Source organism: Heliangelus exortis, chromosome 3, assembly GCF_036169615.1.
Source record: "Heliangelus exortis chromosome 3, bHelExo1.hap1, whole genome shotgun sequence".
Taxonomy (NCBI): Eukaryota; Metazoa; Chordata; class Aves; order Apodiformes; family Trochilidae; genus Heliangelus; species Heliangelus exortis.
Genome location: NC_092424.1, coordinates 34,246,225 through 34,261,270, shown reverse-complemented (window position 1 = coordinate 34,261,270; position 15,046 = coordinate 34,246,225). Strand labels below are relative to the sequence as shown.

At 39.3% G+C, this 15,046-nt stretch overlaps 1 protein-coding gene across 1 annotated transcript in view; it reads right to left on the bottom strand.

Moving 5' to 3' along the window:
• Positions 1-15,046, bottom strand: part of MRPS5 (mitochondrial ribosomal protein S5) — a 47,013-nt gene that overhangs the window by 4,515 nt on the left and 27,452 nt on the right. The window contains exons 6-9 of the mRNA XM_071740064.1: positions 10,182-10,272; positions 7,344-7,390; positions 6,603-6,660; positions 4,982-5,044 (exon numbers count right to left, since the gene is read on the bottom strand). Of these exons, the coding sequence (XP_071596165.1) occupies positions 4,982-5,044; positions 6,603-6,660; positions 7,344-7,390; positions 10,182-10,272 (259 nt within the window). The remainder of the gene's footprint in view (positions 1-4,981; positions 5,045-6,602; positions 6,661-7,343; positions 7,391-10,181; positions 10,273-15,046) is intronic.

The following is a 15,046-nucleotide window of genomic DNA, read 5'->3' as shown; positions in this document are numbered from 1 at the left end:
GAGACAAAGCTGTGCTCAGACATTTTTAACCTGCCTGTGGCACTCACACTGCTTACTGTATGACTGCTTTAATTCAGGGAAGCGTAACTAAGAGAACAGGGTCATTTACATGAAACAATTTCTCCACTTTGCAGGGATTAGGAATAAACTCAAGAAAGGAGCACTTAAAGTCTAACAGCGACTTGACCTTTTCTAATAAAACATCAGGCTTTGTTGTGATCCTTAGTGCAGATGGCTGCCTGACTCTTAGGCACAGTAGCTGGGAATAAACTGCCAGCTGTAATTATGCAAAGTGAGGTGCTGCAGCACACATAACTATACAGCTGTAATGCCATAAGCAAACAGAAGGAATCTTCTACACTTGGGTGAAGACAGCCTACATATGCCATGGTTTAATGTGAAAACTATGAAAAATTGTAATTTCTTATAGCTATTAATTACAACCACTTGGTATCAATGCTGGGCTTCACAGCCACATAAGTGTATTTGACATGACAAACTGTTTTGCACTTCCCTTTATTAATTCACACTGGGAGCTGGGAGCTAATTTACACTACTTAAAGATGTATCACTGTGGCTAGCAGAGTAGCCTCATGGCTACTTTAATCATAAGATCAAGCCAGAGGTGAAGATTAAGAGCTGCCCACACTCCAGAAGGCAGCACATTCTGCAGCATGGACAAGCATATCCCTGGTGGGTTCCATTCACCTGCCACGTGCTAGAAACAGGAGTGATCTGGAATAGGGGCAGACTTGAAGTACAGAGCCTGCCCCAAGTTAAATCTTGTGCTGCAGTATGTCCACAAGTCCTTCAATTATTCTAAAATTACAGCCAGCTCCTGCTGCTGGTATGAATCATTCCCTTTGAGTCTAACACAAAAGCCTGTTGGGGACCAAGATAAGATCTAAGTGTTTTATCTGTACCATCCCTAAAAACTCATTTTTGCATAATGTTACATCTTCTTCCCAGGTCATGAGCACATAATGAAGTTTCTCTCCCACACACACATCCATTTATCTACAAAATTTTACATACTCATCTATCACTACCTTTCTTACTCAGGCCAATGATGCCCGCAGTCCAGAGCATGCTGGACATAAGCACATATTTTTCTTAGGCAATATCAAAGCTGTTTCAGGAAATGCACAATGTAGTTCCATCAGTCATAGAACACTGAAAATATGGATTAAGTGAAAAAGTGTTTCATGGTTTTTGGAGGATACTTGCGTATATGTGAACGTGTTGTGTGACTGAAAAGCAGCAACAAGCTGCCAGGCTAAGGTGCTAAGAAGACAGAACTGGTTCAGCATGATACTCTCACAAAAAACCCTAGGAAAATAAGAACCAGGAAAAAATAATCATTATAGTATGTATCCCCATTACAGCAGTCTCCTGTCAGGCCATGAGCATTTTCCAGCTATAATCCTGCTGTGGCTTTACTACCTGCAAGGATCTTCATTGAACAACTTGGATGGAATGAAAAAAATGGGTTGAGGATACCATGTTGGGAAAGGCAGCAAGCATACTGGAGGTCAGAAGAAATCAGTCTAAGTCTGACAAACTGGAGACACAGTTTGAAACAAAAAAAAAAAGACAGATACAGATTGCTTTGCTGAGAAAACAAAAGCACAAATACAAAATAGAGGAGACTGACTAAACAGCAACAGAAAAGAACCTGGGGATTATAATGGACCACAAAAAAACTTCCCCAGAGATCAACAGAATTATCCTGCTGCAGCACACTGGAAGCCTAGAACAGAACCCACATTCTTTTTCCACATGGTGTTCATATGTGTTAAATGTTGCTCAGTGGTGTTAACAGCTTTACAGGTCTAGACCCACCTGCTGTGTGGACACAGGGAAACTCCCAATAAAATGTCAAATGCAACCTCTGGTGAGGGTGAACAATGGAAGCTGATGACTTCTGGTACCAAGAGGAGAGCTCCAGCTCCACCTAAAGGCTTGTCACCATGAAAAAGGCTCACTGCCCAAAGGCTGAGGAGGAACCAGATGTGTTTTCAAGCAAAGCACCTGGACTTACTGATCCTGAACAATGCCAGACCACTGGGAGAGAGCAGTGATAAGATAGCAGTGGGCAACTCCCTGGAAAAGAGGAGAAGTTTGCTGCTTGTCAGGGACCTGGATGCCAAATGTTGTGGAATGACTGCTGAAGCTTGTCTGTCCCTGTACAAGCCCCTGCTGTTCTTTCACGAGGGCACCAGTGTTAGGGGTGTGGAGACCCAGGCAGTGTTCTCAGCTCTGCTGAGGAAGTGGAAGGGTGTGTGGACTGATATTGCAGGTAAAAACTGTTTGCAGGGACAGTGCTGGCAACAGAGTTTTGGTTTCTATGACAATGGGACCTTGTCTGAGAATCAAGTCAGGCACCCACCTTGCTAAGTGGGGCTCAGGTATCTTTGCCAATAAGATGGCTGACCTGGTGAGGATGGCTTTAAACGAGGAATGTTAGGGAAGGGAGAGAGTCAGCAGCAGCCCTCTGAGGGGCTGACAGACAAGCTTGACAAACAAAGGGTCTGGGGGGGGGGGGGAGGGGGGAGGATATGTGAACAAAAGGGAAAGCAAAAATCATCAAACCAGGACTTGAGTGGGGTCACCTCCAGCATTTGCATGGAAGCAAGTAAGCAGCTTGGCCAAGGGGGTCCTGGTGGGGACCAAGCTGACCATGAGCCAGCAATGTGTCCTTGCAGCAAACAATGCCAGTAGCATCCTGGGCTGGATTAGGAGGACTGTTGCCAGTGGGGGTTGAGGGAGGTGATCCTTTCCCTCTGCTCAGCACTGGTGAGGTCACATATGGAGTACTGTGTCTGGGTTCTGGGCTCCCCAGCACAAGAGAGACATGGACATACTGAAGGGAGTCCAGCAAAGGGCCATGAAGATGATTAAAAGATTATTAAGATGATTAAGGGATTTCTCGTATCTGGAAAGGTTCTGAGACCTGGGACCGTATAGCCAGGAGAAGAGAAGCTTCAGGGACTATCTTATAAATACATGTGAATATCTGAAGGGAGGGTGCAAAGAGGATGGAGCCTCTTCAGTGTGGTCCAATGATAGGACAAGAGACAATGAGCACAAACTGAACTCAGGAGGCATCATCTGAACATCAGAAAACACTTTTTCACAGTGAGGGTGACCAAGTACTGGCACAGGTTGCCCTTAGAGGCAGGAGAGTCTCCATCCTTGCAGATATTCAAAAGCTGTCTGGGTATGGTTGTGGGTGGTTTGCTCTGTGAGACCCTGCCGGAGCAGAAGGTTGGACAAGACAATCCCCAGAGGTCCCTCCCAAACTCCACCATTCTTTGAAAGCAATTTTTATTGCATAAGTGGAATGGATAAGCCTCACAGTGCAGGGCAACAGTAATATGTCAGCTACAAATGGATCCTGTCCTGGGAATAAGAGAAGGTAATAAAGAAGCAGCTTGTTTCTCAAATCTAATATAAAAAAGGAAATAAACAGTCTGGTGAAGTAATATTAATCAAAAGGTTACCCAGATTGCTCTCACTTCTGAGGTTCATGAATGGAACATGCCAGATGAGGTGGGAAAGGTTTGTTTTATTTGTGTTCCACTACAAGAAAATAACATCTAACATGAACCTTCTTTTATCATTTAACAGTAATTGCATTATTGTATATGTGTGGCTAACCATGCAGTTCAGTTCTGCTACTGCTGATCCATGCATGTATTTGCTTCATCACATTGAAAACTAAACTGAAGGGTCTTTTAAGTGGGTGTCTTAAAAATTATAGCCCAAATGACCTAATTTACCACCTTGAGAGCTCCTTAAATGCAGAAAAAACTGCACAAACCTAAAGGATATGACAATGTGACTCCATACCTGTTAACCTGTAAAGATGTTTCTAAGCCCATGCTATCCCTTTACTGCCACACTGATTAGAAATACTTCTCATTCTAGAATCAAAATGTCACCTAATAAAAATTGTGTTGAAGGTTCACAGCAATTATAAATGCCTACAAATACAGTAGTAAAACTGAACATTAATCATTATACTCTCATGCCACTAATGTGGCAATGCAGAAAAAGAACAGCAGATACATAAAATCAAAGAGCATGTCCAAAATGTCAGTGCTTCAGCTTACTCAAAGATTGCAGAAATTAATTAAGTAGCTGAACATGACAGTGTTCTGACTGGAAAATGATCCCAAGTTTCTGACTTATTATAAGCTAATCATTAAATGTTCTTGCAGTTTAGAACTTACCATAATAAAATGGAAGTGAGTCACAAAGACATAGCCATGCAAATGAATTTTTTTACATTTGTATATTAAAATTAGGGGATCAGTTAAGGATGCTCAGCAGCAAACTACATCTATTTTCTATAGAACAACAACTACTTTTAGCCCAAAAGCAAAGTTAGGCTAAACAAGTCAAATCAAACCTTTGTACATAAAGGTCTAACTCAAAAGATTCATGGTCAAAAATTACCCTATGTCATCAATGAAGGTCTTCAAAACAGAAAGACCCTAAAACATAAAATGGGTCACACTTTGAACAGCAGTGCCTTAGAAATAAGCCAACCTTCTGCTACACTGAAAAATAATGGAACGAGCCTATTGTTTCTGGAAAGCACGTGTGGGTCATATGGTAGGAAGAAAATCCTGTAGGGTTCTTCTAAAGGCCTTTCTATTAGATTAGGATTTTCCACATCCAGGTAATTGAGAGCAGAAGGAATTACACTTAGGAAGCATGAAAGAAAACAAGGAATAGAAATCCCACCAATCTAAGAGGGATAAACCCTGATTTACAATACCAGAGAATACTGTCATCGACAATCAGTAGTTTTAATGAAAAATAATTTTTCATCTTCAACATTTAGAACATGGTAAACTAGTGCCAAATGACCCGTCTATAAGTAAATAGATGCTGCTCAAATTTAACTTCAAATAAATACCAGTCAGTATATACCATTAATAAAACTTCAAAATTTCCAGGCAGCTTTCCTTACCTTTGTTTTGCTTCTTCATACGGATGGATGTGGCTTTAAATTTCACTGCAATGTCATGATAAACTGGAGGGGAGAAAAAAAAAAAAAAAAAAGGAATTACAAAAGGAATTACAGCTGAATTCTTCCCTCCAGAAAAGCTTTAGGTCAGCACATTTAAGAAATATCTTGCTTTTTCAGAACTGTACAGGAAATTCGTTTTACTTTTCTCAGAGTTCTTTAAAGAGAAAGGTTAATCTAAAGAATTTCTGGGATAAGGAATGTTTACACATCTTTGAATACTATGCTACTACTGTATACAAAATGGTCCCTCACTTGAAAAATATGAGTGTCTACATGCTTTCTATGATCCTCATGTAGTTCTGAAATGAGCTCATGTGATACAACTTCCCTTATATTCTGATTTTTCTGATAATTCAGCTCTTAGTAAACTAAGATTTCCCCATTGGTTTCAGTGTTCTTGGATTTTCCATACAGAGTATTTACCATTCCAGTCTTCCTGCTTCTGTCTGATCCAAAAGGAACCCCAAACTCATATCCTCTGGTGGGTGGGTGTTACATACATCTGATTCAGTGGCTCAGTCTCTGCATAGTGGATTCTGGCACTGCAGTCAAGATGGCTCTGAGAGGATCTCGAGGTTGAGTAGAATGGAAAGCATGGTGGAAACACCACCAGCTTTTAGTCAAATCTCCGACTTGTTAGTGTGCATTAATAATGCTCCAAGAACAGGCTCATGAGGATAACTGCACTGTTGTATTTGTAACCTGAAGTTTTATTATACTGAATATTTATTCCATGACTTGGTTAAATATTCATACAACCTGGAAGGTCCTCCCTTTCAACATTTTTCTGAAAGATAACTGAGTATTTGGTACACTGGTACTGCATCTGACATCAGAGAGGACTTGAATGTTAGTAAATTGAATTAAAAACAAGCTACCATGAAACATCAGACTGACTTTTCCAGCCCACATTTTCCCCAGATGCTGGGCCTTGTCAGCACACATGGACTGAGACAACAGGGAGTAATCTCTGACATACAAAGGGGAATAGCACAGAGGAGTTCACTGTGAAGAAAAGATACCAAGCCAGTATCTGACTTCCTTAGCTCAACTTGTGCCAGCAGAGATCTAATCTTGCTACCCCCTTCCTCACTTTTAAGAAGCCTGAAATAATGTGGATTAAGTATCAAAATTTTAAAGATTTCAAAGGCAGAAGACTAGAAGGAAGATAAAACACTAGATATTTTGACACCACCACTACTTCATATAATATAATCTTAACTTTTCTTCATGGAACTTCCTACAACTGTTGATACAAACCTGAGTGAAAGTAAGGAGTAAACCACATATTCATTCCAAGTAATGCTGATTTATTTTACTGAGGGACTGACAGTCTGTGTGTACTAACATTACCACTGTATAGCTGAAAGAGTCTGGGGCTAAGGTTTTATACAGGACACTGAAGAAAGAAATAATGCAGAATGAATAATTACACAGTGCATGAGATCAGAGGTTCTAGTTAACGTATTTTTGTAATTTGTAACCAGCTGCAACCAGTTCTTGTTGGTATAGTCAGTACCTCTTGAAAGTTAAAGGAGTCTAAGAGAATCACAACACTTACTTGTGTGGTTCTGATACAGCTCTATATAATGTAAGCAGCGTATTGCTTTATTTTTTGCCTAGGGAATAAAAGCAGAAAACATTTTTTCTTGAGTTTTTCTGTAAAGTATGTGAAATTTACCATTGTTCAGTTAACTACATAGAAAAAACCAGGAAGCTACAAAACTTAGGAAAACAGGTTTGCCACATCTGAATAATTTACTTTATGGAAATGAAAAAAGTCTCTTTAAAGAAATGCTTTTTCCTAGGAGGCTAAATATCTAAAAAGATTTCTTGATATAGTAAAAACTTTATCAACCTTTGTGAATTTTAGAATTGCTACTTTAGTAGTTAAGTTGAGCATTACAACACAAACTTGATTAATGTAGATGGATGAGTAACCTTTTGAACTCTAAAGGAGCCTTAATAAGGTATTTATGTATGAGTAAGAGAAAAATTCCTACACAGTAGCTGTATAACCAAATTATATTAGCATATAGATGCATAGGTAACAACTGAGCAAGGGGGGGATAGGTATGGGCCACTGAATAAGGAGTAGAAAGCAAAGTGCACATTAACAGAACCTCATTGCAAGGAAACAATTTTTTGTATCAAGATTGATATCAGTTTGTATCAGATTACAGACATGGACTTGCTCCTTTGCACAGAATACAAGAGATACTGATTATTTAAAGAAATAAAAAACTGTGAGCATGAATTATTTGTGCCTTTCATCAAGCAACAAATAATTCCATTGACATACTTTCCGTAAGGCATTCATCCTGTCACCTGCTTTCCCCATTGCAAAACCTGCAAGACAAAAGAGTCATTTTATTACTGAGAAATGCCCGAGACAGGGCCTTCAGAAAACAAACGACAAAAAACAGAGAACTTCACAAACAAGTCCAGCACCTCTTATTTCCACCCCATTGCACAAACCACATGAAAACGGTCTAAAGAAAATCAGTAGAAAGTAACAGTTTAGAAGTTATGACTTTCAAACAACCGGATGCCAATTTTTTGTCAAATGAAAACAAATAAGGCTTAAGTTATTTCTTTGTGTATTTATCCAAACTTGTTCTTAACAACTGAATAATGGTGACTGCTTCAGCTAAAAAAACGGAAGTCCAGTCTTCTGCTTTGAAAAATAAGAAGGGAATGAAAGAACAAAGTTAAGCTTATGCAGATGTACCAACCACATCTCTACAAAGAGTAGCTCCAAGACCCTAGAAGCAAAGGAGACTGGGTTTATATTAGTGAAATAAAGAATATGAAAACCAGGTTTAACAGAATGGTGCAAAAAAAAGCTTGCCTGTCTAACAAAGTAAAAACAGACTGACAATTTACAAAGTACTACCTAATTGTCTCTGAAGCCTCAGGCCTAATCCTGTTTACCAGGTGCACAGTGGTAGCAAATAGTAGATTTCTCAGCAGTCTTGGGAGCATTTGCAGTCAGGTCTGAGTAGGGCATCAACTGACTGGACAGAAGGAGTAAGATGTGACAACTGTTTTTACAAATTCTGTAGCTAAAGTCTAGGTAGAATGAATTAAAATGATTTTACCTGAAATCAGCAGATCTAGCTTTTTTGTTCTTTTGATGTTTCTGTTGTGCCAGCTGGGGTCTGTGCTCTATCCAAAAGCCTAATTCAAAAACCAGTGGGATTAGACCCACTGGCCAACACTACTATCTAGAGACAGCTCAGTCATCACTACTCTGCATATGTAATTGTGCTTAAGAGTTCTGTTACAAGGAAATCACAACTAAACTGAATGCCTGAATTGGTGGCTGAAATTGGCTGTGTACTCGGGAGAAAACGGAGACAGCTCTGGAGCTGCCCTTGGGAGTTTTGAGGGACCACGGGTGGGGAGGGAGTACACTGTCACCTCTCTGGGGGTGCTCTGCTGTCCCAGTGCTGCTTTGCACCAACCACTGGGGAAAAAAAGTGGCCAAGTGTTACTAAAGCTAAAAGGAAATTATCATGCAAACAAGTGAAATGTCTCGTAAACATGGGGAGACCTGGCAGCAGTCCTCTTGCAAAGCTGATTTTTCCAAAAGAAGTGGATCCAATGGCTGGTTCAAATCACACCTGGCTGCTTCCCCTGGGTACCTCTTTGCTCTCCTGAATGGAAGCAGCAGGGGATTTCCCTTTCCTTTTACCTGAGAGGTACTGCAAACGCATCAGGATGCATTCACATGCACCTATTCTCTGTACACCAGAAAGTATTCTTTCTCCAGTCTTTGCTGAGAAAGAAAAGGAAAAAGGTCTATTTTCACAGCACTTATTATAAGATACTTCATTACTTCATAATCTTATGTTTATTTTGACTCGTTCTATGTATGTGGTAGACAGGATTTCTGTGGTCAGACTTCAAATTGCTTGCTGAAGAGACTGTTATAAAGAATTATAATGGAAAAAGCCACAGATCACTGAAGTTACTATGAAATTGGACTCAAAGGACCCCGAATATTCTATTATTCCCTAAAAGCATATATATAGTATTTGTAGGAAGCCCATAAAGTAGTAATGATTAGCTTCAATAAAATAAAAAAGCTTCTTAGAGGCTGAACCAGAAGGAAATTTAAGGTCTTCTGATTTGACAAATTCATCAAGAATTTCAGAATCTTGATGAAAGCTGGGACTATCAGTAAGCAAGCCTTTAAAAAATAAAAGCAGTAATACTTCCAACACACTATGCTGAGACTTTTAAGAAAAAAGAAAAAAAATTAGCCAGACTTATACTAATTCTACACAGAAATACTAACTCTAGCTAGAAAATAACCTAGAAAAATGCACAACCACTCATGCTGCTCTTTGCAAAGTGGTCACAGCTGTAAGAGCAAATGAAAATAAAAACCCCAAAACCTCACTGACATAAAAGTGCTTTCCAAAACCAGAAAAAAACAATAGACTCTATATCTGCTCTACTAACCATGGAAGCCCAGGTTCATTTTAGTCAAACAGAAGCACCTCTGTAAAGAGCACACTCAGCTGAGTTTTGTTCCAACTTTTTTGCTGGAACTTTTTATTCTAGCATAAGGGGATGTTTACTCCCTGGGGCATGTCAGCTCACCTGCAATTCCATGCACCTTTTGCAGATTCTTTTCTTTGCAGCTAGGTGCCAAAGGCTAGGTGAAACAAATGCAGATATGCATGGCTGAATAACTTCAGGTTTTCATTTGTTTTTTAAATTTGAATAGTACAGTAAAAAGAAACAGTGTGTACATGAAAGCATAAGTGACCCCTTCTGGTTGGATCTACCAGGGGTTAAATCTATCACTCTAGAGTTAAAAAAATAATAATTTTTATTGCTGGATCCCATATGCTCCAAAACTATTAACTTATTACTACTTTCCCCATATTTCTTCTTCCACAAAACAAAGTGTCCCAATGAATATATACATAATTTGATTATAAATCTTACTATTACAGAGGAAACTCATAATTCTTACAAATAATCAAATACTGTCAAGTGAAATAAAGGGTGAATTTTAAATTATTTTTAATGTATAAAAAGACCACTTAAATCACCATACCTCCCAAAGTTCCATAACAAAAAGTGATTGATTTGGTATCTTTCACATACAGTAAAATTCACATACCTGCAGCTCCTTTACCATTTCCAACAGCCACTAAAGCACGTATTGATTTTTTTCTGCCTTCCTTTGCCTTCATACAAAACACATTTTTCACCTGAAGGAAAAACCAAACATAAAGCATCTTGTTATGGCACAGTCCAACTGTATTTTTTTAAAAAAGAAAATCAGTTTACCAAAAAGGAATTAAGAGGTCTGTGATTGAAACCTTACAATATATATACTGGCTTTGCCAGTGGGTATCATCTGCAGTAGGACATTGGATTCAAGTCATTAAATACGTAAAGGCTACTAAAAATCTACACTCAGTTATGGAAGAAGTTACCTTGGTACAGTTTCAATAAAACATCCTCTTTGTTGTGTTTGGCTGCACAACAGATACTACTCGACTGCTGCTAGCTTTATGTATGATTTCAATCATGAGAAAAGAAAATGGAAAAAAAATTAGTAACTCACTGTCCCATTCTTGTTTTAACATATTTTAGAAGCACTGCCTGGAATTGCTCAAAGCATGTTGTTGATTTACATGGATTGAAGCTCAGGATTAAAATCTACTTGCAGACTGCAAAAGGCAGACTCATTACTAACATGACAGCTGCTAAAGGGAAGGCTTCATTTAAGAAAGGGGAAGAAGAAAATGGTATCTCATTCCTGGAACTAGAAATGTTTACAGAAATTCTGCAAGAAATTCAAGCAGTGATACAAGAAATCTATTTAGCTTGAAGTAGGGGGAAACAACAACAACTGGGGTGACAGGTGGTTATGGTTAGTTTCCTGGAAATCTAAATTTGCTTCTGCCTGTGCTACAGACTCCTTTATATAACTATAGGTGAGAGGCATAGCCTCTCACCTTATATAGCCTAATATATCTTTTGAGACCCTCTGTCCATCTAGCTTCTGTTCTATCTTCTTTGTTTTGCTCCTATATTAAATTACATGTTTATTTAAATGACTACACATATTTTATATATAGCTTATGTACTGTATATAATACAGACACATTATAAAAGTTATAAATTAAATATTGGATAAAAATAACATACTGGATATTGCTTAACTGTGTCTCAGAATTACCAGTCGAAAGGTACAAATTACTTCATGGCTCATTTCTCCACTTCTTCTCAAATGAATCACGGTCTGATTTCTTGAAACCTCAATACAATTTCCATAAATTATTATAACAGCTAAATGAAACATGCAGTATTAATACATGAGTTAAGTAGTGCTCTCCCCTTTTCCCTATATGTTATTCTTCAGTAAGCTAGTCTGTTTGCAATGTTATACATCTGAAATTGGTCATGGCTTTAACATTCTTACTGAAATTCACAAAAAACCCCATAAACCAGGAAAAAAAACTAACAAAAAATTTTAAAAAAAATGTCCACTGACATAACTAGGTATGGATTAGGAACGAGTGCATCTGAAAGATTCCACCTTGCTTTCATTAAAATAAAGATGTTGTTAAATTCAAGGTGCTCATATATTCTAGAGAGCACTTCAAAGAAATATCAGCTTTGCAAATTGCTTATACCAAGCTATTTTTTTTCTGCAATCTTACTGCTTGCTTACAAGAACAAGCTAAAAAATCAAGACCCCTAAGATGAAAGCGCCCGTGGCAATAGGTTATTTCCAGAAATTACAAAATAATGATGAAAGAGAGTGAAGTAAACAGATGTCTCCAGGAGCATCAAGAGTACAATACTTTTCCTTTGCACATTGTTTTGCATCTTTCACTGCCCATCTGAATAAGTACTTGTAGAAAGAAAAGTTGGCACGCAACTTATCAAAAAGAAAGGTCGAGATGTTTGTAAAAATCTACTCGAAAGTTATTCTTTTCCCTCTCCAGAAGGTGGCAATAAAGACACATGCAATGAGCTGCTCCAGAAGCCTTCCTAAAACTGCACTTCTCAGCTGTTTCTGAGCAGCTCTGAAGGAAAATGTGTTCAGTCACCCATCACAATCAGTGCTATTTCATCTCTCCTGAAATGCTCTGAAGGCCTTTCAAGCTTGATAATGTGCACAAGCAGCCATGACTCCTGGAACAACATTGTCCTTAGATTCTCCCTGCCACAGCCTCGTGCCTTTTTACATCAAAGGAAGCAGAGCTCTTCTGGAGCGCACTCAGCATCCATTCCCTTCCATCATGGAAATGAAGCATGCAGCTGAAAGCTTATCATTAAACCACACTGGAATTAATTAATGCAAAATCAACAGCGTGCCATTTTTAAAACAGCACGACCTCAAAAAAAGTGACTGAAACTAAGACACAATTACCTCTTTTTCCCAGATTGCCACTCAAGCCAGATTTAAAGCCAATTTTTTAAAATTTGAAAACAGATCTGTGCTCAACCTTAATCAGTGTACCTCAAATTGATTGACTCCCTGTATCCATTATCTCGTGGTGATTAATGCAACTCCAGCTTTCTTTCAAGAGCTGAAGGAAGAACAGTGTCTCTCAAATACAAACCAAAACCACCTCAAACATTTATTCAGAGGGTAAATGGCGAGAAACAGTTTCAAAAGGTGGAGTTGAAAGTCTGGAAATGGGCTACAGTCAGAGACAGGCTGGTAGGGGTTACTGTGATTTCAAGTACTTAGCAGCTGTTGCACTCTGTTGGAAAAAGGTAGGAACACAATGCTTCCCTAAAAGACTCTTCCCTAAGAGACTTTTTTCTTGTAAAAGCAGAACAAATGACAGGTCAAAATGACTGCCCTTATCTCCTTTCTAGACATAATATTCTAGTCATGATTTTTAGGAATCTGCTACCTCTGGGCCACACTTTTGACACTGCTTTTCTTTTGCTGCTGTTAATGCAGCCCTCATGGCATTAGGACTGCTGGTCACACATACATGTGGTACATAATACAAGGTGGGACAAAATAAAATGAGAGCAGGGTGTGGTGGTGAAAGAAAAGCACTTGCACACATGTGAGCCTAGAGAGGTGCAGTGACATAGCTAAAAAGTTTGTGAAGCCAGTAACTCAAAAGAATTGAGAAATAAACTTGTAAATAAAAATTAAGCCCGTGTTAGCTAGCATGTCTGTATCAGCCTTCTCTTCTCTGTGAAAAGCACCAAGGGCAAAGCAGATTTGCACCAGCATGACAGAACATCTCCCAGTTGTGACTTCAGTTTATGATACCTAAAATCCAGAAATTGCACAAGCTAGCTAGAGGGCACTAGTATTGCTGACAAGTGACAAGGGTGTCATCTGGTTTCTCTACAAGTGTGCAAATGGTGGACACTGGCAAGGCCTGTGCCTCAAAAGCAAGCAAAATATTCTGTCTTCTGGTATGATTATCATGCAATCAAGTTAGTGAATTGATCAGTCCATACTGATGTTTAATGTCAGTGCTAGGGAGAGCCAAATTCAGTAGCCTAGCAGGAGAGGAAGCTGTAGTTCCATGCTCCTAGGTCCACAAGCACCAAGGTGTTTTGGTATGTCAGGAGTGGACACAACCTCCTGCAGTTCCAGGCCTGGGACTTGTCCCACTTGGCCAGAGGAGCCTAGTCCATGACAATTCCCTTGCACTTAATCCCTGCAGACCTCACACACAAAACAGTGGGACTGGACAGAGAGATAATAATGAAAGGATTTAATAACAAGGTAGCCTGTGGTTATTAGGTACAGGGCTCAGTCAGCCAAGCATACCGACTGCAACATCTTAAATACAGCCAGTCCCTTTTATTCTCCTCCTTTCTGTCTTTGTTCTTCATTCCTCCCCCAGGTCCTTCCTCTACACATTGTTTCAGCAGTTTGAACAGTTCCAATGACACTCCTCCAACATCCTGGACCTTCAGATTTGCATCCTCACCTCTTTCAAAGTACTGGTTTGCCTGTGGCTTTCTGATAGCCCACCAATGAGTGTGACCAACTAGGTTGGTATCCTTGCATCCCTTTGAATCCCCTGCATTCCATAACATGTCCCCTACTTCTTGGCAGTAATCACCCCTAAGTTTGTGGGGTGCTCTGGAGAGACCTTTAGTCACATAACCTCACAGTCTCTCTTGGCCATCAGTAGAATAAACAAAGTACTTCTCTCCTGAAAGATTTGATTCAGTAGCTATATCCTCTGAGAAGCAGGAAGCTTAGAACCAGCCATCCTGCTCACAGTACATCCAAGTGGCAATATAGGAAATCCTCTACCCCTCACTCAGCAAAACAGATTAAAGTTTTTGATCAGCTATTTAGGTGTTTTTCATACAGGCTGACTCATCACGACTCTGGGATAAACATCAAGTGCAGTTCTCATCCAAATTAGTAATAAACCCAATCTGCAGAGAAACTATTGACTAAACAATGTTTAGTGCTGAAAGTTTTCCTGCCACATGTGTAAAACTCTCTTTCATAATTCACTGGGAAAAAAACATAACTCAAATGCCCCGCAGACACAGCATGTGCCTAAAGGTGGCTTCATACTACAGCTCACATCTGAGTACAGATCCTTCAGGTCAACCCCACAATAATGCAAGCCAAAAGCCACACCACATCTGAAATGGCTTTGTCTACTTTTCAAATGATGATCTATAATCATGCTGAATTACAATTCACTTAGAAGCTTCTGAATGTTTTAAATGCCAATTATTTTTTCCACACAGTCTGACAGGTGCAAGATAAAACAGACAATTTTTTAGTCAACAGAACCAGTGGAAGTTGGCAACTCTAACGTCAGGGCAAACCCCTTGACAACTCCAAGAACATCAGAAATAAACTCTAGTGCACAGCTCTGACCTCTCATTCTTTCCTGTGACAGTGTATTTCAGGAACTACCTTAAAAAACTGTCTGAAATTTTCAGTCTGTCTAAAGACACTGTCAGTATCATCCTGGAAACAGAAAATACCCTGTAGTACTAAAAGCAAAACCTAGCAGT